Genomic DNA, 21568 nt, shown 5'->3' with positions numbered 1-21568 from the left:
TTTCATTAAAATCATTACTAGTGTTTATTAGTACTATTGGATAAGATTTTACAACAAAATATGTTTAATCAGCATGTACAATATGAACCAGAAGGCTGAAAATAATATACAAAAGTATGGTATGCAAAAAGGAAAGCTGCAACATTGAAGAAGCAGCATGGAGTTAGTAAAATGGTGAGTAGGGACAGAAAAGTGTGTTGATCAGGAGGAACGTAATTGAGAGGTGAGAGAGATGAATGCCTCTTCTTTGCAAGGGATTGTGAGACCTCCCATTGGATGATTGTAGCCAAACTCTTCCTCAGCTCGGTTTAGCAAAACAAGAAAGGAAGGGTGGTTCAAGTAAGATATTGGAACCACAAACCTCTTCTTTTGAGCCTCTCCCACGTACACTGCTACGTGACCCTTTGGAACATTGGAGTGGTTTCTGTTATGGAGATGCTGCTGCCACTTCAATATCTTGTTCGCATGAACAGCCATGAATATTGGAAGACGAATACCCATAATATGTTATATATCTGATGATGATGGGGTTCGAAGAGAAGCTAGCTAGCTAGAGAGACAGTGAGAATAATGCAAGTACGTTACTTGAAGAAGATGTTGAATTATAGGAAGGTAAGTGAATATTGTTGGAACATGCAGGAAGAAGATGATGTAATGATTGAGTTTGGGAGTGAAGGGGGTTTGAGTTGTTGAATTTATAGTGATGGTAGGAGAGAGTGTGGGAAGCCATACGTATCCAGAAAGGATGATATGAGTGGAAGTGCTAGTTGGAGTGTGGTGCCACAAAAGAAAGGGCCCACTTCATCAAATTCCACAAAACTCTCACATGGCAGAACAGAAAACTGCATAACTCAACTCCAATTCCATCTGGAATCACCCATTATGTTGAAAACAGCGTGCCGTACACTGAAAACGAAAAGGATCACATCACACCCTTCACATGTCATGTGATGTGAGGCCTCAAAAACTTAGGAAAGTCGCTGTAAAATTTATATTAAATGCACCACATAATCACACACCCGTACTACCACCTCTTTCTATGTTATATGTAATATGTACTTGCATATAAACTAATTTGTAAAAGGTAGGTTCAGAATCATTTCACTCAACCTTACCTTTTTTTTATTTGGTTTTCAGTTCTCACTTCTGAGTATATTTGTAAAAATTTACATTTTAAATGTAATTAATATATTGATGATAAAAATATTTTTATTTTAATATAACATTTATTTATAAAATTTATAATGAACTCTTTTATTAATAAGTCATATTTAATATATATTATAATTTACATTAAAAAAAATAATGAAATAAATATTAATTTTTAAAGATAAAAACTAATTAATTGTTATAATGATTAAACTAAAGACTATTTTAGAAACTAAAATATATATTTTTTTAAATTAATTTTTATTATTATTAAATGATATCTAAATTAGTATGTAATAAAGGTTTTTCTACCAAATTTAGAAATTAAATAATTGATAATTAAAATATTTGTAATTAATTAGATACCAATTTATAAATTATTTAACAATAATAAAAACTAATTTAAAAACCAATTTTTATTTTAGTTTCTAAAATATCTCTAATTTGATTACTACATTTTTTATAATATTAAATAAAATACATAATTTATGATAAATTTATCTTAATACATTAACTCTAGTATATCAGATGAACTTCACTATCAAATAATGTACTGATACATAATATATATATATATATATATATTTACTCTATTTTCTATTTTCTTCATACCCATAAAAGAGATATTTACCAGTCTCTAGATTTGGAACTCTGACATCCATTGTCCCACTAACCAAAAAGTAATTTAGAGCTACAACTTTGTTCAACTACTGACTTTTCTAAAAAAAAAAAATTGATGGAATTGATTTGAATAACTTAAAAGATGCGTATTTTTCATAAAGAAAAGTAAAATAATTAATTTTATAAATTTGAAAGAAATAAAAACATGATACATATTCAGCTTAAAGTTGATAAACAGAAATTTTGAATAGATTTAGAAACTGAAAAGCAACTTTGATATCATCTTGAATTGAAACTTGATTTGTGAGGTAATAGAATAAAAAAGAATGTTAATCTGGCAATCATGAAGAAGTGGAAAATAAAATTAAAAAAAATATCCTATTTGATTAAAGATGATAAGAGAATCAACATTGAAAAGCAGAATATGCAGAGTGCATGCATGTGGTTAGAAGAAGGGGCGTGGGTGTCTCAATGATGCAGAGAATAGAGATGAATGGCCATAATAATGTGATTGACTGCAAATAAGTTAACAACCAGCTATTATGTCAATCTTAGAACTTTGAAGTTGCTTCGATTATGAGATTCCTTTTTTTATTTTATCAGAATCACAAGGCAACTCTATTCATTTAGTATAATTTCACGTGAAATTTCTTATATTTTCACGCATAATTTAACCTTATAAAACTGACTCAATTCAACCTCATAAAATTGATTTATCAGATGAAGTTTACATTCACTTATATACAATAAATTGTCACTATCTCAAATTGATGTGAAATTTCTAATACACCTCCTTACGCCGAAAATGACAGATTGTGTATGAAATAACATATTATGATAACGGATGACCTGATAAGTCCCCAATCCAAACACTCAATAAGATCTTATTTGTTACAAAATAAAGTATAATTTAGATTTGTTTGCTTAAAATACATGAGCTTATGAATTGTTAAAAAGTGTGGAGAAGTAAAAAGAGAGATAAAAAAAAGGACAAACATTTTTGGTGCCAATAATGAATGCTTTTATTGCATTGTTGAATTTTAGGTGATATATTAGTTGCAGGATCATAGTTTCTTTGATTAAATTTGTTGAGGGATTCTTCTATCTCATTAATTACAATTATTACATGCTAAAATTATTTGTCTTCTAATTTCTATTTATAGTTCGTATATATGTTGTATTTCTTTGTAAAATCTCTGTATCTTAAGACAGAATCAATTAGTATTTATACTCATCAGTTGCTTGTTCAAGAAGTGTACAACATCTACAGTCAAACGTATGGTCAATCAATACAATTGGGTAGTGTATACTTTAGGACACACGTCCCAATGCCTAACTATATTTTTTATTATTTTAAACCTACATATTCCTCTTTTAAAATATATATATTAAAATAAATAAACAACAAAGACCAACTTGCCTAGCTAGCTATCATTTTCAATTATTTGAACGAACATAGATTTCGAAAGTTAGATTTAAGAAAACAGAAGTCGTTTTTTTATTAATAAATAACATAAAAATATATATTCTATGAAGATTATTTGAAATATCTTTATCCTAATAATTGTATTATTGATTATTTATACTAAAAATTTACATTAACCGCGTTATCTAAATCACTGGAAATATAAAAGATACCAATGAATCAAGAAGAATCATCTTTCAAGTTTAGCGAGGAGAGAAACAACTCCCCTTTTTAACATTCAAATTTACTTCTGATTATATTAATATTGAAGGTGATAATGGTTTAGAATTAAGGTTAGTGTAATTCGAGAAAAAAAAAATAGTTTAGCAACATATAAAAATAAGATGAATAAACTCATTATTTTGGGTTGGATTGGAAATAGTATCAATCCCTTAAATTTGACTTATTTTAAAAAATTTATACAAAATTCTTAAAGTTGAGAAAAATTGATTAAAAAAATAAGGCCAATTTAACAAATGTTTCTCAACTTTAAGGATTTTTTTTTAATTTTTGGTTTAAATTTAATTTTAATCATTATATTTTGTAAAATCTTCAATTTTGGTTCTTGATTTTTTTTTCAAAATTTTAGTTCATTTTTTAATCATTCGTATTTTTTTCTTGATTTTTTTACGCAATTTTGATCCTAAATTTTTTAATTATACGTACTTTTATTCCATTTCCTTTAATCCTAAAAAAAAGTCACAAACAGCATGCATTTTCCCTACCCCAATCTCAATGTATAATGTCAAAGTAAAAAAAAATATATAGATGATTGATTTGATAACCAAACAAATTACGGATAACTAAAATAAAAAAAATATTTTAAAATATACTTGATATATTGATTAACAAATAATTGTTCTTTTATAGAATGAAAAAAAATATTAAATCAATTAGTTATACTTTTTAAATTGTAGTAACTGAGTTGAAAAAACAAAAAATGGAAAAGGGGGAGTAATTAACAGATTTATTATTGTAGAACCTAAGATTTATGAAGAAGATGAAGATCAGAAATGAGAGGGAAAAGGAAATCTAGTTCAACACCGACGCTTATCTCAAACGGTTGAGATATGGGCCACTTCAATATTTGGCCCAAACTCAACAGTGGTCTACAACATCTTTCTACTTTCTCCCTCTTTCATTCATACCTAGAAAAATCACTCCATCACACTTTTTTTTCTTCTATGATAATCTACTTTCACATTTCTTATATCATACAACATAAAATTTAAAACTGTTTCTGACTTTATAAATTAATACTTATTTTAGTAAACAAAAACAATAATGACGTAGAATTTGAATTTAAAACTCCAAACAAACTACTTCAATTCTGCACCACTTATTCACACGACTGGTTAATCAATTTTAATTTTATTATAAAACATTTCAAAAATATTTTTTTAAATCTTATTTAACAAGTTTTTGTCATAATTTTTATATAATTATTCATAATAGTTATCATTTAATGGTTGATATTCTGTAAATTATTTATTATTAAAAGATATAGAGTAATAACTTGATTATCTTTTATCGTATCTCTATTATATAATTAGGTTTTAACAATATAATACAACTTAATATGCATAAGATAACGTAATATAAGAATATTTTTGAAAGAAAAATAAATTTTAACTCACCTTCTTAATACTTATATTAATTTTATTATTTTACTAGTTATTTTTTCATGTACTAATATTCAAGCTAGGAGATTAGACATTCTATTGAGACTATCTACACTAATAAAAGAAGATGAACTTTCTATTGGAATAGTTAGACGATTTAAAAATTGACAAAATTTTAATAAGTCAATTTTTAATTTAAAAAATGTGTAAACTCGAAGAAGAAAGATGATAAATAGTCAAATAAGAGGTTAACAATCTTGTCATAGTTTACTTCACGAGAAAAGTCACTTACATTACATTGTTCACCAATATTATCACATCATAAAATAAAGTGGTAAATATAAACAAAATATATCTCAAATATTCATATGCTCTATTGAGCATTGATTGCTTAGTGGATAATGCTTCAAAACATGTTTATATTTTTTTTTAAAGAGGAGGTTGTTCAACAAAACACCACATTTTCAACAATTTTAAGATCTCAATTTCTTAAAGGTCTATCACTTGCTTCTTCTTCTTCAATGATCTATTAAGAATGACTAATTAATTGATAGTAGGCATGCCGATCTCAAGTTTCTTGTAGTCAAACTTGGAACCTATCACCTTTGCATAAAAATGAGAACAATTTAGTAGTAAACAACAACAGAGGATATCCTACAAATTGACTGTATATGTCTTTGACAAATGGAAATAAAATCATGCCTTTACAATTTTTGGATACGAAGACATTTGATGATATTTACTACCTCGAACATCAAAAGTCTTTTTTTTACCTACTCATTAAATGCTCAACAATTTTGTCATTTCTAGATCCAAGAAAAAATCTTATTAAAAGCATTCAATGTTGCTTTACAAATGATTATTCACAAATAATAACACATCAAGTTATTGTTACATGTGTTTAGACATATATATTGTATGGAACATCACGATGTTCATGTAACAACTAACATCATGTTAACTTTCTTCAAGCTCAAGTATCGCAAATGAATCACTTAAAGATTATTCAAAGCTCAGAGTATCAATCCAAAAAAATCATAATCATCTACTTGCATAACCATTCTACTTGGGTTTTGAGCTTGTAAGACTTGTATCCAATATACTCAGAATGTGACTTATATATTCTTAAATAGTTATTATTAACAAATTAGTTGATAATCACTCAATAGATAAACTCTGTCAACTCGATTTTTTTTATCATGTATATAATATATTATTTGATTACAATATTATAAGATCTAATAGATTATGACATTAATCAAAAGATTAAGTTATACAAGCCTATATATCCACAATTAAAAGACTCACTTCAACTTATTATTTTATTATTTACGTTTACCTTTTCACTTATTATTTTCTTGTTCATTCACTAATTTGAGTGTTATTTATAGATATTAAGGAATGAATTTTAAACTTAACTCAATTTTATAAAATCAATTTATAAAGTGAAGTACACTCACTTATATATTATATAATATACTTATCTTTAGTGGATCTTCAATAACAAATTAACATTATGTATTGTTTATTTCTCATTATTATAAAAAAACTCAGTTTGTTAACTCAAAATCGAAAATTTTACCTCACTAATATTTAGTTCAAAGGCCTATACTTTCATTCACTTCCTCTTAAGATCTATTGTCATTAATATAACTTTTAAAATAAATACTATAAAAATTATTAAATTTATCATATGTAATAATTTAAATTAAATATCCATGTAAATTTATTACCGTGTGTGTTTTTTCCACACTAATATTTTATTTGGATTTGCGGAAAGAAACCATGAGAATTATTGTTTAAGTAAAAAATAAACACAAAAAAAATAAAAATATTCAAAGAGTTCTAGATAAAAATTGTGGGTGACTTTTTCTCTCTTGTACAAGATTTAAGCGGAAATAGACACAATCAATTATTTCTTTAACATAATCAATTATGTATTTTTTATAATTTTTATGTTTTTATTTATTGTAATAAAATAAATAATTAATATAATATTTTTTTTTATCAGCAAAGAATTAATTTAAATTAAGGGGATACAAGAGGGGTATCCCAACCTTTTACAAAACCCAAACCCTATTTTCTACGCACGCTCAGAGATCACCACTTCATTTCTAAGACGACAATGATGCACAACTTCGGCGATCCCCGACTACACACGCACGGAGACCGCCTCTTCATCGACCGGCGATCATGTTGGTCACGGTGATGATGCATACCTTCGGCGACCACCGACTACGCACGCATGGAGGCCACCACTTTATCGACTGGCGATCATATTGGCCTTCCACGTGTCCTCATCCACATCGCCCCTCACTTCCAATGACCTTCTGTTCTTCAAGGACGGCGATGATGCACAACTTCGGCGACCACCGACTATGTACGCACAGAGATTGCCGCTTTATCGACTGGCGATCATATTGGCCTTCCACGTGTCCTCATCCACATCGCCCCTCACTTCCAATGACCTTCTGTTCTTCAAGGACGGCGATGATGCACAACTTCGGCGACCACCGACTACGTACGAACGGAGATCGCCGCTTCATCGAAATTTCGGCGACAACCGACTACGAACACACAGAGATCGCCGCTTTATCGACTGGCGATCATATTGGCCTTCCACGTGTCCTCATCCACATCGCCCCTCACTTCCAATGACCTTCTGTTCTTCAAGGACGGCGATGATGCACAACTTTGGCGACCACCGACTACGTATGCACGGAGATCGCCGCTTCATCGAAACTTCGGCGACAACCGACTATGCGCGCATGGAGAACGCCTCTTTTATCGCGGCGATCATGTTGGCCTTCTTAAAAAACGACGATGATGCATACCTTCGGCGACCATCGACTACGCACGCTTGGAGAGCGCCGCTTTATCGACCGACGATCATATTGGCCTTCCACGTGTCCTCATCCACCTTAAGCACTACCAACCTCTCACACAATCGATTACTGATGTTCCTTCTTGAAATCATCTCGAGCCACATAGGGCATGCTCGTTAGTTCATACAACAACGAACCGGTACCACCTATATAAGCACCAAAAACACAAACACCACAGACACAACAAGCCAAATAATAGTTTAAACCTGTCAAATTACTGCAGAGAGGCAGTGGTTGGGGTTCAAGATCCAATCTGAGAACGCATAAGAGAAACCAATTGTCTTATGTTTTAACCATAACCATGACCATAACTGAGCGTTTTGGAACACTTCGTTCGCGTCAGGTATCCCTCATCTAAAAACTACATGGTTCCGCTGTTCCCAAATGCTTCTAACAATTGCCGCCATAAACCTCTCCACACCTGGTTTTGTGTACTGGATAGGTGGACTAAATAGAAGTTGACGAAGTGACTTCTTAAGTCCTTATTATTAGCCCCCAAGATGTCAATCTAGCGATAGCAACGGGACCATACTCGTTGTGCCTGAACACACTCAAGGAAGACATGTTGAGATGATTCATCTGCCGAACCACACAGGGCACATAATGGCGAATTCACCTGTATCCCTCTCTTTATAAGATTGTCATTGGTAGGCAGCCTGTCTAGAATGACTCTCCAGGCAGTGATAAGTATCTTTGGCATGGCTTTCGACTGCCATAAGAGGCCAAAAGCATTATCCGTTGCTACATGAGTTTGGTGCTGAACTAGAAGGGAGTATGCTGATTTCACCGAAAACATGCCTTTTGAATCTGCCCTCCAGGTGAGGAGATCTTGGACATCCTGGCACATACTGACCAATGACAGCGTTGAGGTTAGCTCCTTCTCCATATTTCCTTCCCATTCAAATCGATCCCTCCTCCAACTTAACCTCCATTGCCATCTATCTTCCTCCCATCCTCCTAACTCACCCACTCTCTTACCTTGGTCCAACGACAGGGTATAAAGTCTTGGGTACATGGATTTAAGACTACTATCCAGTAACCACACGTCTTCCCAGAATCTGACTTTACCCCCATCACCTACTTTCCATCGAACTGCTTTATGGAACCAACCTTCCTGCTCGCCTTCACCAATAACTTTAACTAGGTCCCTCCACCACCACGATTGATATTTCAGCCCAACTTGTCTACCACCTGGGTCTAGATCATATTTGGACTTAAGGATGTCTTTCCATCTTCCTTCCTCATGACTCACTATACGCCATTTCCATTTTGCCAATAGAGCTGAGTTAAACCTCCTAATCTCTTTGATCCCCAACCCGCCTTCTTCAGGAGGCCTACAAACATTGTCCCAGCATACCCAAGAGATCGGTTTATTCTCTCTCCCCCACCCCCATAGGAATCGTCTCTGTATACTAGTAATCCTGTTGCATACTGCTACTGGCGCTTTAAAAATGGATAAATAGAAGAGCGGAATGGTGGTGAAGACCAATTTCAGCAAACATATGCGACCTGCCATAGATAGGGATCTTCTTTTCCAGGAACTAAGTCTAGCTTCTAATTTTTTCACCACCGGCTCCCAAAAGTGCTTTGTCCTAGGATTACCACCGACTTCTACCCCCAAGTATTGAAATGGAAGTTGCATAGTTTGGCAGTTAAGCGTCTTCGCGTAAGTGTTCAGTACAAAGTTGTCGATGCTTATACCTACCAGCTTAGACTTGTGGAAGTTAACTTTCAAACCTGAAGCAATTTCAAAACATCGAAGGATGGCCTTGATAGCGAAAATGTTATTGAAGGAGTCTTGGCAGAGAAAAAGTGTGTCATCAACAAACTGTAGTAAACAACACTCAGAGTTGTTCCTTCCTACCTTTATCCCCGTAAGCTCCCTCATACTCAGCACTTTCCGCACAATCCCAGCTAGCCCTTCCGCCACCACTAGAAACAGGAAGGGTGCTAGGGGGTCTCCCTGTCTTAAGTCCCTAGATGGTTTAAACTCATCTGTAGGACTTCCGTTAACCAAAACAGACACTGAGGACGAGACCAAACACCCTTTAACCCACATTATCCACTTTTCATGGAATCCCAGCCTTCGTAACATGTCAAACAGAAAACTCCACCTAACAGAATCATATGCCTTTTCAAAGTCCACCTTGAAACAAACTCCTCTCCTTCGAGTCCTCCTACACTCCTCAAGTACTTCATTAGCCATAACCACACTATCCAAAAGACCTCTGTCACTAAGGAAGGCAGACTGGCTATCATCAATGACCATAGACATAACATTCTTCATCCGTATCGACAAGACCTTAGTAATGATCTTGTAAATGGCTCCAACAAGAGATATGGGTCGAAATTGTTCGAGCGACGACGGATCTCTTACCTTGGGAACTAAGGCAATGAAGGATGCGTTACAGCCCTTGGGAAAAGACCCCGTAACCTGAAAGAATCTCACAGCTTCCATAAGATCCGTTTTTAGGACGTCCCAACATTTCCTGATGAAATTGAAGTTGAATCCGTCCGGACCCGGACTCTTTGATCCTCCACATTGCCATACGGCATCCTTTACCTCCTCCTCGGTGAAGTTAGATATCATTTTCCTGCTAACCTCCATAGACAGGGACTTGAATTCCACCGATCCTAGGGTAACACCATAGTCTTTTGTAGCCTTAAATCTGTTCTCAAACACACGTTGTGCTTCCCTACGAACTACCTCCGGCTCCTCACACCACTGCGAATCAATCTCAACACCTTTGACCTCATTTTTTAATCTTCTCCATCTGATTGCAGAATGAAAAAACTTTGAATTGGTGTCCCCATATTTGGACCAGTTCACTCTTGCTTTTTGTCTATATACTGAGTCCAACTTCTTATCGACCAACCCCAACTGACTAAACAGTTCCATCCTTCTCAAATTTCCAGTGTCATCCAAGGCATCGTTGTCATCCTTGGCATCTAGCTCCTCAATTTCCGAAACTATTCGTTTCTTGTTGGTTTCCAGGCATCCAAAGGTATTTCTGTTCCACACTTTGAGATCAGCCTTCAGTAACTTCAGTTTGTCTTTGAGGACGGACATACTGTCGCCTTGCACATGATATGAATCCCATTTTCTCTTTACCATCAACTTGAAATCTGGCTCCATGAGCCATACATCAAAAGATCTGAACGGTTTGGGGCCCCAATCTTTTTCCCGTGCCTTCATCACTAGCGCACAATGATCCGATACCGTTCTCGGTTGTACATACTGCTTAGAAGCGGGCCAGATTTGGAGCCATTCTTCCGACACCAGACATCTGTCTAGTCTGCTCTTAGCTGTACCATTGGCTTTGAACCAGGTGTACTTCTTACCCACAGCGGGGATGTCCAATAACCCATTAGTTTCAATAAAATAATTAAAGTCTTCGATCTCCTTCTTTTGACTTGAGAAGCCTCTTAATCCTTTTCTTTCGTTCTCCCTTCTCCCAGCATTAAAATCTCCACAAAACACCCAAGCTTGATTTTGGTATTGTTGTTTGAGAGTTGTCAGCACTTCCCATAGACCCCCCTTTTCATTTAAGCTACATGGTGTTCACCACGAGACACTGGGTACCCGTTTTGAGATGTTGACCCTTGACCGCAATAAAGCCTGCTCCCACGACGTGATTATCATAGGCAAAGGCACTTTTATGCCACATTGTTACTAAAAATAATTTTTTTCAATCACATTTATCATATATTTTTTACTAAAATCTATTTATTTTTTTCTTGATTCAAATAACATTTTCTCCTCTTTTCTCAACGTTTTCTTCCACTCCAATTCAAACAAATCCTAACTTATTGAAGGAATCAAGTTAGATACACACACAAAAAGAAAGAATTATAAAATCACATCAAATAAGAACTAAAAGTACAAAGAATTTGACTAGGAGAGAGGAGGAAAAGGGACAAAGCAGGTCTGCTGGGTGGTGGATGAAATAACTTTCCAATAGCTAAAACAAACAGGACCAACGTTTTTTGAGCACATGTTGTGTTTGCCCTTTTTCTCTTACATGTTTATATGTGATATATGATTAAGATTTACATGTATCTACTTTGTCTGGGGAGCCACGTGTGGGGTTCACAGTTCACACCATTGCTGACTTATACAATAATGACCTTCTTCCTTTCCTTCCTCCTGTTCTTCCACTGAGTTTAACTCGTTAACAAACCAATCACAGGCCAAAGGGTGTTACTGTGCTAGTCTTACCACTCTTTAGAGGTGAAGGATAGAATGGAGAGTAAGTCAGGGAGCAGCAAGCGGAAAAATGGTGCAAAGGGTGAGATTGTGGATGGTTCCAAGATTATGGAGTTGGTTGGAAACGAACAAGTTTTCAGCGACTTTGTGGACAATAAGTTTGACGAGTTGGATAAGGACAGAGATGGAAAACTCTCCATGAAGGAGCTTGAACCTGCTGTTGCTGACATCGGTGCTGGCCTTGGTTTGCCTGCTCAAGGCACTAGCCCGGATTCAGATCACATCTATTTTGAGGTCTCTTTTTCTTGCCCAATAATCCCTACTTTTTTTTTTCCTTTTTGGGTTTTTGTCTTGTTTCGAAAATATCTTGGATTGGAATCTTGGCAATGTTGTTGTGTGTTGTGTTGGGTGGGGGTTAAACATGAAAGAAAATATTCGTACATGTCTTTATTTGAAAGAAATTACTCATGGATTAAACAATTCTTTGTCAATTGTTTATGATTCCCACTTAGGAAACAAGTTATAAGACTCAAATCGGTTGCTTCAAAGTGTCTAACTTGCTACCAAGATTGATGTTGTATGGGGCTGCTTGGCTTTTTTTAACTTTTGCCTTGGCTTAAGCTTTGGCAGTATTCCGAGTGCATATTATTTTAATTCTGTCCATGACAATACTATCATGATGACTAAGAAAAAATAGTTAATTTATCACCCATAATAAAATAATCATCACCGTCATCTAATTTGTTTGAGTTCCCGTGTCTTGTGGTTTTGCCTTTGTTAATTTTTGTTCTTTCTGTAGCCGTGGCTCCTCTTCACAAATATACCTGTTAGTGCTTCCGATGTTGATGAAGAAACAGTCTGTGTCTGAACTAGGGATAAAAAAAGTCTACAGTGACATATTTTTTTATAATTAGTGGTGCTTGCTTTCTAGAATAAGTTCTCAAAATTGACTTCTAGCTGGCCCCTGGAGTATTATAATCCATGAACCATGTTTACTTGGTAGGTCCAGTGGAAATCTGCCTTATCTATTGCAATTGCTTGCCTTGCTATATTTTGCTTTTAATTTTCTCCCTGGAAGCAGAATCTGGTGATGAATCTGGTGGAAGAAACAATATCAAGCTGGCAATTTAGCCGCTAATATATGCTAAACTATATGTTAAACCAGACTTGATCCTAGACCCTCCTATTGAAGAACTGGAAATTGTTATTTTATACTGTTGGTTGATCACATTGTACTCTAACTTTTTATTGCCCATATTTAGCGGAGTAATTAGGTAAGAAAATTGCTTTTTTCCAAAGCATGCTATAAAAGGAAGGAACACCTTTTCTTGTGCACATGTGGAGCATTGGAGCTAGCACTAGCATTTTGGTTCACAGGAGTTCATCATTTACTATAATGACATTAACTTTTTGCTACTCCAAATCAAAACTATAATAACAGATTAACTTTTTGACTCTCCAAAGTCTAGTATAAAATAACAATTTTCCAGTTCTTCAATAGGAGGGTCTAGGATCAAGTCAGGGTTTAACATATATTAGCTGCTAAATTGCCAGCTTAACATTGTTTCTTCCACCAGATACGTTACCAGATTCTGCCTCCAAGAAATAAAAAGAAGCACTATACTGGCCAACAAAATTTACCCAGAAATTGATCCACTTTGATGCTACATAGGTAAATCAAGATGTGTATCTGCATTTATCATGTTTCTCTGAAGAAGAGTTTGATTTGTCACTTTATTTTCAATATAAGTCCTCAAGCTCCTTTCACAATATCTACACGTGCTACCCAAATTTCCATTCTTTAATTTGTACAAATAATGGATCAAGACTACAATAGTGGAAAATTCTATTGACTGTGTATAGGTCTTGAATGAGTTCACCCATGGTAAGCAAGAAAAAGTAAGCAAGATGGAGTTCAAAGAGGTTCTCTCAGACATTCTTTTGGGCATGGCTGCTGGACTAAAGCAAGACCCTATTGTTATACTCCGCATGGAAGGGGAAGATCTCCTTGAGTTTGTTAATGGTCCAAGTTATGAAGCAGAAATGGCATCCATTTTATCTCAGATTGAGTCCCCTAATGGATCACTTCGTGACCATGTAATTGAAGCTTTTGGGAGACTCACTGTTGATCAAGGAGTTCCTCCCACATCAGATTCTTGGGTAAATGCTGCAACTACTCTGTCCTTGAATGGTGTTTCTTGTACACAATTAAGTGCTTGTTTTTTAAACTAGAACTTTGTGTATCAAAACTTGATTATTTAGAGATATATCTCAATGTTCTTTCTTTTCCTTGCCCTCCTGACTTACAATTTTTCATCAAGGTTTTCAACAACATTGTGGATCCAGCACTGTCTCAAGCTGGGCCTGCTTTGGACAAACCTGCTGCTCAGGAGACATTTTTGGAAGAATTTAAGAAAGTGGCATTAAGTGTGGTTGATTTTCTTAAAGAGAAACCTGTCATTGTTGCCCACAGTGAAAACACATTTGATGGACGTGGCGTTAAGAGACTTTTATCCAACAAGTTTGAACTAGACAGGGTTTAATTTCTGTGATTCATTGCAATATCTTTCTTGCTTTGAATTTACTCATCCATACATGAAATTCATTAATCTGTTGCATCATGCAGACATTGAACTTGGCTTTAGAGAATCTGCCAAAAGATCGCAATGGAAAAATATCAAAGGACTATCTGCGGCTGGCACTAGATCTGGTGTCTCCATCTGCTGGTTTACCTCCAGTTGGTGCAATTGAAGAGGTATATTGCCAAATGCATGCAGACAAAGTCATCCTCTTTCCTACTTACTTTGGGTTCATGTATTTGTCAATTGCTTTTAATCTATTAAATTCTGTATGCTGCTAGATAGTGTTTTTTGTTAAAGAAACATAGGAGAGATTATGACATTTTCTATTGAAATGTTGGCACGAGTCATTACAATGCTAGTGTTTATAAAAGAGATTGACACATCTTCTATTGAAATGTTCTTATTGAACACTATTGTTTATAAATTGATGCTTCTGCAATTTATTTTATTATACAAAATGGAAGCTCAAAAGTTTTAGTTGGCATGAATCAATGCTACAACTAGTTTTTATTTTTCCTTTTGGGTCATGCCAGCATATCATGACATACAATATCTTAAAGATGTGCATTGCATTTTCTTGAGCCAGAGATTAAAAACCCGCGTGTTTGATTTGACAGATGGATAAAGTTATTGTTGAAGCCTTTAAGATGGTGAATGTCGATGACACAAACACGGTCAGAGAAGAAGAATTCAAGAAAATTTTAACTGAAATATTGGGGGGTATCATGTTGCAGTTAGAGGGCAATCCCATATCTGTTTCTTCAAATTCAGTCGTACATGAGCCTTTAGGCTCATCTTCTACACTCTTGCAGCCATCTCCTAGTGAAACAGCATAGTTGTCTCAAGTTTATCACCGGTCAAAAAACCAAGTTCAATCATTTTTCTTATTGATGCAAATTATTAGTGGCATAGTCTCTTTTTTAGAGTCACTTTGTATGCTGTGGAATTAATTATGGATCTGAAAATTATAGAATTCAGTGGAAAAAAAGAAATTAAACTCTGAATTATCCTATTATCCTTTGCCGGGCGTGTTTATCACTTCAGTTGTAATGTAGATATATGTTTTGTAGGCCATTGATGGCAACATAAAAAGAGACTTAATATAATAATATAAGACATACAATTTTCAAATCACTGTCTTTGAAAATACAATATACCAGCAGTTGGACGATTATAGAATGAATAAGAACTAAGGAATAGTTGTAAATAAAAATAATACGGATTCTGTTTCGCATGCACCATCTTTTATTGGACTTCTGTTGTTTTTTCATATAACAGTCTCAGGCAAAAAGGTTGTAGAAATTTTGGGATGTGCCGGCAAGAAGATGCCTTAAGTATGCATTCACAAAACATGTATTTAATAATTTTTTTTATGAAAAGCTGGTCATGGATAGGTACGAAAGGATGCAAGGAGTTCTGTTATATATATATATATATGTTTGACTTGGTTTATCACTTGATACCTTAGCCAATAAAAATAGAGTCTGACTTGTGAAAAGGCATATATCCAAAGAAATGGTAAACATGTCAAACAATATTTGAAGAGAAATGTTAGATAGCACGAACGAAATCCGAACTTCATACTTTATTTAAAAAACCAATAAAACAGTGACAAAAAATGAGGTGTGAAAAATGATAGAGTCTAGCTAGGCTGTAATTTTAAAAAATTGAGGTAATTATTTGCAAAGCAAGATTGAAAAATGAGATGGTTGAAGCATGTAGTTGATGAAAGTAAGTGGTAGTGAATTATTGAAATTAATTATGGAATTATTGAAGGCCAGCTGGGTAACGATGTAGCATTACACAGCTGTTGAGGCATAATTGGATAATGGATAGTGTAGTGCGTAAAAATCTATGGTTCCGTCACACTATTTAAGCGGATATGGTTATCAATTAAGATAAATAGACGAATCACAATCCTTTCATATATTAAAAATGTCCTTTCAAACATTCCGCGGCTAATGGACAGAGACAAGAAGCCATGCCTCACAACGAGGGAACTTCAACCTCAATCACTCAGTTAATCTCTTGTATAAATCCAAATGATAGAAATAAATAAAAATTGCAAGTGTAAAAAAACAACAAATTCTCTATCTATCTATCGCATGATCGAAATATAATTTCCCTAGTGTGTGTTTCTGTCTCTGTTAAAAAAGTTCATTTGAAATGAAAAGTGTTTAATTCCCTTTAGTATGTTAGTGTAAGTATTGGTTTGAGGGAGCAGGTTTAGTTGACTTTCTCCCATGATGTGGTTACTAAGGAGGACAGGTAGCATATCCTAGGAAGGAACAAACAATACATAAAGCTGTTTCATGAGAGATGAAAGGTTTCACCAAGTTAGCAAGTTTTGTTGGATTTATTTGTAGTTTGCCCAAAACATATTATTCTGTAGCTTAGCATATATGCATTTTAGTGGAATACATGAAGGGTTCCTATAGTCGAAAGAAGTAGCTGATATTTCCAATGACATCTTGTTTGATATCAGTACTATATAATAGGAAGCAACACATAACGGGTTTCTCTAGATTGATATAAACAACTTATTAAATAAAGGCCCCCAAACCTACCCATTCTCAACGCTAACAAAATGGGGCTCCTTCTTCCTAAGCCGAAGTTGATAATCTTTTTTGCACTCTTCATTTTATCAGGCAATGCACTTCTCTTTATCTTCTGCTTCTCTTCTGTTTTCACTACATGATGCTATGCTCGTGCCTTTCTAACAGCCTTTTCTTCTTCTCTTTATTGTTCCTTTCTTCTCCTTTTTCTCACTTAGCTCTCAATATTCTATGCAGATTGCTTTGACCCCTTGGATCCAACTGGGAATATTTCCGTAACTTTTGACATTTACCAACGTACAGATAATGGATATCTGGTAAGTACATTTACACACTTAAACTGCCAATTGATTTTTGAACCACATACTTGGAACTTCACAGGTATGCTCAACAAAGGGCAGCGAAAATTCCCATGGACCTTGAGAAATATTATACAATGAAAATGAAAACTCCCAATCAACTTGGCCACTGATCCACTTTATACTATAGACTGTATATTTGGTGGTTTGCAAATTGCACTGAATAGAATCATTTGAAGTTTATTCTTCCGACACTAACTAGTTGATTAAGTTCTACCGTTTTGTTGCATACAATATAAAGTAATGAAGCGCACAACTAGAATCTTGTTTTGTTGCTGAAATCAAAACTAGAATCGAGCTTGGAATGTTTTGTGCAGGCAAGGGTGACACTTCAGAACAACCATCAGTATCGGCATGTGGAGAAACCAGGGTGGAAGCTAGGATGGAGATGGGCTAACAATGAAGTGATATGGTCAATGAGTGGTGCCATAGCAACTGACAGAGGAAATTGCTCATCTTACAGCGGCTCTCAGATGCCACATTCCTGCAATAATGACCCCATCATAGTTGATCTCTCTCCAGAAATCTCAAAAAACAGGTCAGAGCATTGTTGCCGTGGTGGCCTCCTCTCTGCCTGGTCTATTGATCCTTTCAATGCATTCTCTTCATTTGAACTTGAAGTACGCAACGTGGGAGATGACCCACTAGGACAACCACCTAACAATCTTACATTGATGGCCCCAGGTCCTGGTTACACTTGTAGCCCCCTTCTTGACACTGATCCCTCAGTGTCCTCAGATTTTGGGGGACTAAGACAAGTTCCTGTTCTCAGTAAGTTACTTTTCTTATGCCATAATATTCTCGTGCAACAAATGGTTTTTCTTTTGTTTTGTTGTCGCACTCAAAGAAAGGATGACATACACAATCATAATCATATTATGCAATGATTAGACTTAGTTTAATTTCCCAGCAGCACATGCACAGTAATTATAAAGTACTCTTAAGTGTGACTTAACAATAATTATCACAAAACTCAACAATCTAGTGTGACAATCTCTGATTTGAATTTAGATGACAGTAAATGATTAGTGTACTTGGCACACATTTAAATTTTGTGCTTCAGGAACTTGGAAGTCAACATGTGCATACTCCAGTTTCTTAGCAAACACATTACCGGTATGCTGTGTTTCCCTCTCATCATTTTACAACCCCATCGTCACATCTTGCCGAAATTGCAGTTGTGGATGCAGAGAAACAGATAAAAGTACTGCGTCTTGCATAAGGTGTATTTCAATTGCTCACAGTTGTGTGCATGCCGTTACCTTCATTCCCTCTCCCTATTCATTAGTGTGCTTATCTAACCAGGCCTGGTTCCTTGTCACGGTCCAATGAGGAGAACACGATTGAAGTTGTTGAATGCACCGACCACATGTGCCCAGTTCGAGTCCATTGGCATTTCAAGAACAACTATATGAACCAATGGAGAGTGAAGCTTACCATTTCTAACTACAATTACAACAAAAACTACTCAAACTGGAACTTGCTGGTCCAACATCCTGGTTTCACTCAAAAAGCATCAACCTACAGTTTCAACAGCAGTAAACTTCCCACCCTCGGAATCCAAGGTACTGTCTTTTTTATTGTACATTTCATTCAACCATAGTAATAGTAATCAAAACTCAAAAGTAGTCTTAAATTTTACAGGACTTGAACTTTAGATTTAACCATTGTTGTGAAAGAAATCTTAAATTTCAGTTACTTGTAAGAATCTATTTAGGATATAAATAACCTACGATGACAAAGTATAGACTATATAATATATTGGATGTGATTAAAAAGCTGTAAAGTGCAGTACTAATTTAGAAAAAAATGTGTGGCAGATGGAGTTTCCCTGTTTTGGGGAATAGATTATTACAACAATGAGCTATTGCATTCTGACAAGTCTCAAATGGGTGTTGTGACAACAGAAATACTATTGGACAAAGATCCAAATTCTTTCACAGTAAGTAATGGATGGGCATTTCCTAGAAGAATATATTTCAATGGCGACAACTGCGAAATGCCTTTACCTGACACGTTTCCTATGTTGCCAAATCGTAGCTCCACTTTAACACCTACTTATTCTAGTTTTACTCTCTTATTTATCCTTTTGTTTCTTCCCCTACTACTCCTTTGGCTTTGAACATACCTCATTTTTTTTAAGAATGCTTTGTGTTTTCTTAACATACATTTATATCACATTGAAAATTGTAATTCTATGGGGTTGGAAATTTGAAGAGCTCCCTTACCATGTCCAATACATGCGAATTCATTGTCAAATTAATAATTTATTCTCAAGAAATGTATGTTCTGTCACACTTTCTAATCCATCCTTCAAAAAAATATATTTCACAAATGGTATGCATGTAAATGAAATTGATATTACTTTTGCATTATCTTAGTTAGATGAGATACGGTATCTATAATATTATATATAACGTATAAGAATTTAGAGTTTAAGAAAATTAAATACTATATGAGTTTTACTAATTCATAATCTAAATTACATAAATTAAAATATCAACGTGATGATACTTTTGCACCAATGTAAAATGTAAAGTACAAGAAACTATTCTAACACAAGGAAGTGATGTTAAATTACTATAATAGTACTTTTATGATTGAATTGTTTATCTTTGTTAAAACATGTTGAATAGAAAACTTACCAATTGAGCATGATAAATTACCATAATTAAGAATGTATATAATTACAATTTACAACTTAACTCTTTAACTTGAGTAGTCAAAGAATTAAGCTTCCCATTTGATTCAGCAAGTTCAGTCTTCAATTTTTCAAATTTAGTAGAAGAAATATCACTTATGCTCTTTTTTTTATCATCTTGCCGATTAATAAAGCACAACTCGTAAGTTCAACAATCGAATCAACCAAGGATGGAATATCAGATGTTTTAAGCATATTGTACGAAGTTCCATCAAGGTTAGTCTGAATAAACTCTAAAAATTGAGTTATGGCAGCAAAAATAGAGTCTGGAAGTGGTTGAGAAGAACTTCCAATAGCATGACGATGACACTTAGAGGATGAATGTGATCTTCTAGTACTTCGATCTCTCTTCCTGTTCTTCTTTGAAGGCCCAACAACATTTTCGTTATTGTCGGGTTCAATGACAGCCTCGACCCAAGAAATTGGTTCGACAACTTCTACTTCTACCTCATGATTAACCTCCTTCAAGCTGAGGAGTTAAACCCCCCGCTTTGTTCACAATCTTTGAAAAGTAAGATCGTGCTTTCGGATTAGTTGCCGCCATCAAACCTGAAAGTCAATAAAACATTTAGCAAAGTTAAAAATCTCTTGTTATAAAGAAAGTTTTTGAAAAAATACATACCAAAGAAATCTTTTCTGGACCTTTTCAAAGTGTATAACCGTAATAGAGCACGAGTAGGAATCTTGTGGGATAAGTGACCGAGTACTTCAAGAACATGACGATCTTCAGCATCCATTGAATGGTATGACCATGAATTAAATTTTAAGGGCTGACTAGTCCAGTAGAAAGGAAAATTTGGAACATCACCATCAAAGCAATATCTTCTTCCACTGTCCTCGATTAGGATTTTGAAAAAACCTCATTTGAAATTCTTGTATGAGGAAGTAAATTGTTTAAGAAAACAAATTTTTGATTTACTAATCAAAGACAACTAACCTCGTCGCTTACCAGGTCGAGAACTATAATAATACATGAAAGCTTTTGGACTAGGAGATAATGAAAGAAATTTACATAAGATGCTAAAAGCTTGCATAGAAGCCCAACCATTAGGATGAAGTTGGGTAGGGGCAACGTTTAGATATTTAAGTACACCCATTTGAAACTCATTTAAAGGAAACCTAACATGAAGGTCAGTAGAAAAACATTCATAAAAATAGAAAAATTCACAACTATCATTTTCACGGCCATGATAAACATTGTCGACGGCCCGACATGCCGAAAAAAAATTATTTCTTCAACCGCATTTGGAGAATAAATGTAAATCTTGGAAAGAAAATCGCTAAGAGCGGAAGAAGAACGATACCGAGAGAAAAATTCTCGGACTTTAGGATTAACCCAATTATAACCGAGACGAAGACTTATCCTTTCTATAGCTCTTTCGGTTCCTTCAATTTCAACATCTATGGCTGCTTCATTTGAGT

At 34.6% G+C, this 21568-nt stretch overlaps 3 protein-coding genes across 4 annotated transcripts; 2 read left to right on the top strand and 1 right to left on the bottom strand.

The window, feature by feature from the left end:
- LOC137821109 (auxin-responsive protein SAUR21) lies at positions 1-677 on the bottom strand. The gene has a single exon (XM_068625542.2). The coding sequence runs from the start codon at positions 499-501 to the stop codon at positions 202-204; it is 300 nt and encodes a 99-aa protein (XP_068481643.1). The 5' UTR covers positions 502-677; the 3' UTR covers positions 1-201.
- Positions 678-11624: 10947 nt separating this feature from the next.
- LOC137820491 (uncharacterized) lies at positions 11625-15543 on the top strand. 2 transcript variants are annotated; one of them, XM_068624610.2, is made up of 5 exons: positions 11625-12243; positions 13813-14109; positions 14271-14486; positions 14576-14704; positions 15149-15543. In XM_068624610.2, the coding sequence occupies exons 1-5, from the start codon at positions 11986-11988 to the stop codon at positions 15365-15367; spliced, it is 1119 nt and encodes a 372-aa protein (XP_068480711.1). In that variant the 5' UTR covers positions 11625-11985; the 3' UTR covers positions 15368-15543. The 2 variants fall into 2 exon arrangements, with proteins under 2 accessions (XP_068480711.1, XP_090151719.1); XM_090295593.1 differs by lacking the exon at positions 11625-12243 and adding an exon at positions 13449-13621.
- Positions 15544-17103: 1560 nt separating this feature from the next.
- Positions 17104-19675, top strand: LOC137821517 (COBRA-like protein 2). Its single transcript, XM_068626146.2, has 5 exons — positions 17104-17403; positions 17763-18216; positions 18509-18668; positions 18751-19010; positions 19266-19675. Exons 2-5 carry the CDS (start codon positions 17862-17864, stop codon positions 19565-19567), a joined length of 1077 nt encoding a protein of 358 aa, XP_068482247.1. The 5' UTR covers positions 17104-17403; positions 17763-17861; the 3' UTR covers positions 19568-19675.
- Positions 19676-21568: the final 1893 nt, after the last annotated feature.

Source organism: Phaseolus vulgaris, chromosome 9, assembly GCF_051622355.1.
Source record: "Phaseolus vulgaris cultivar YP4 chromosome 9, ASM5162235v1, whole genome shotgun sequence".
Lineage (NCBI taxonomy): Eukaryota > Viridiplantae > Streptophyta > Magnoliopsida > Fabales > Fabaceae > Phaseolus > Phaseolus vulgaris.
The sequence above is the reverse complement of the archived record's forward strand: the minus strand, read 5'-3'. Positions and strand labels throughout refer to the sequence as shown.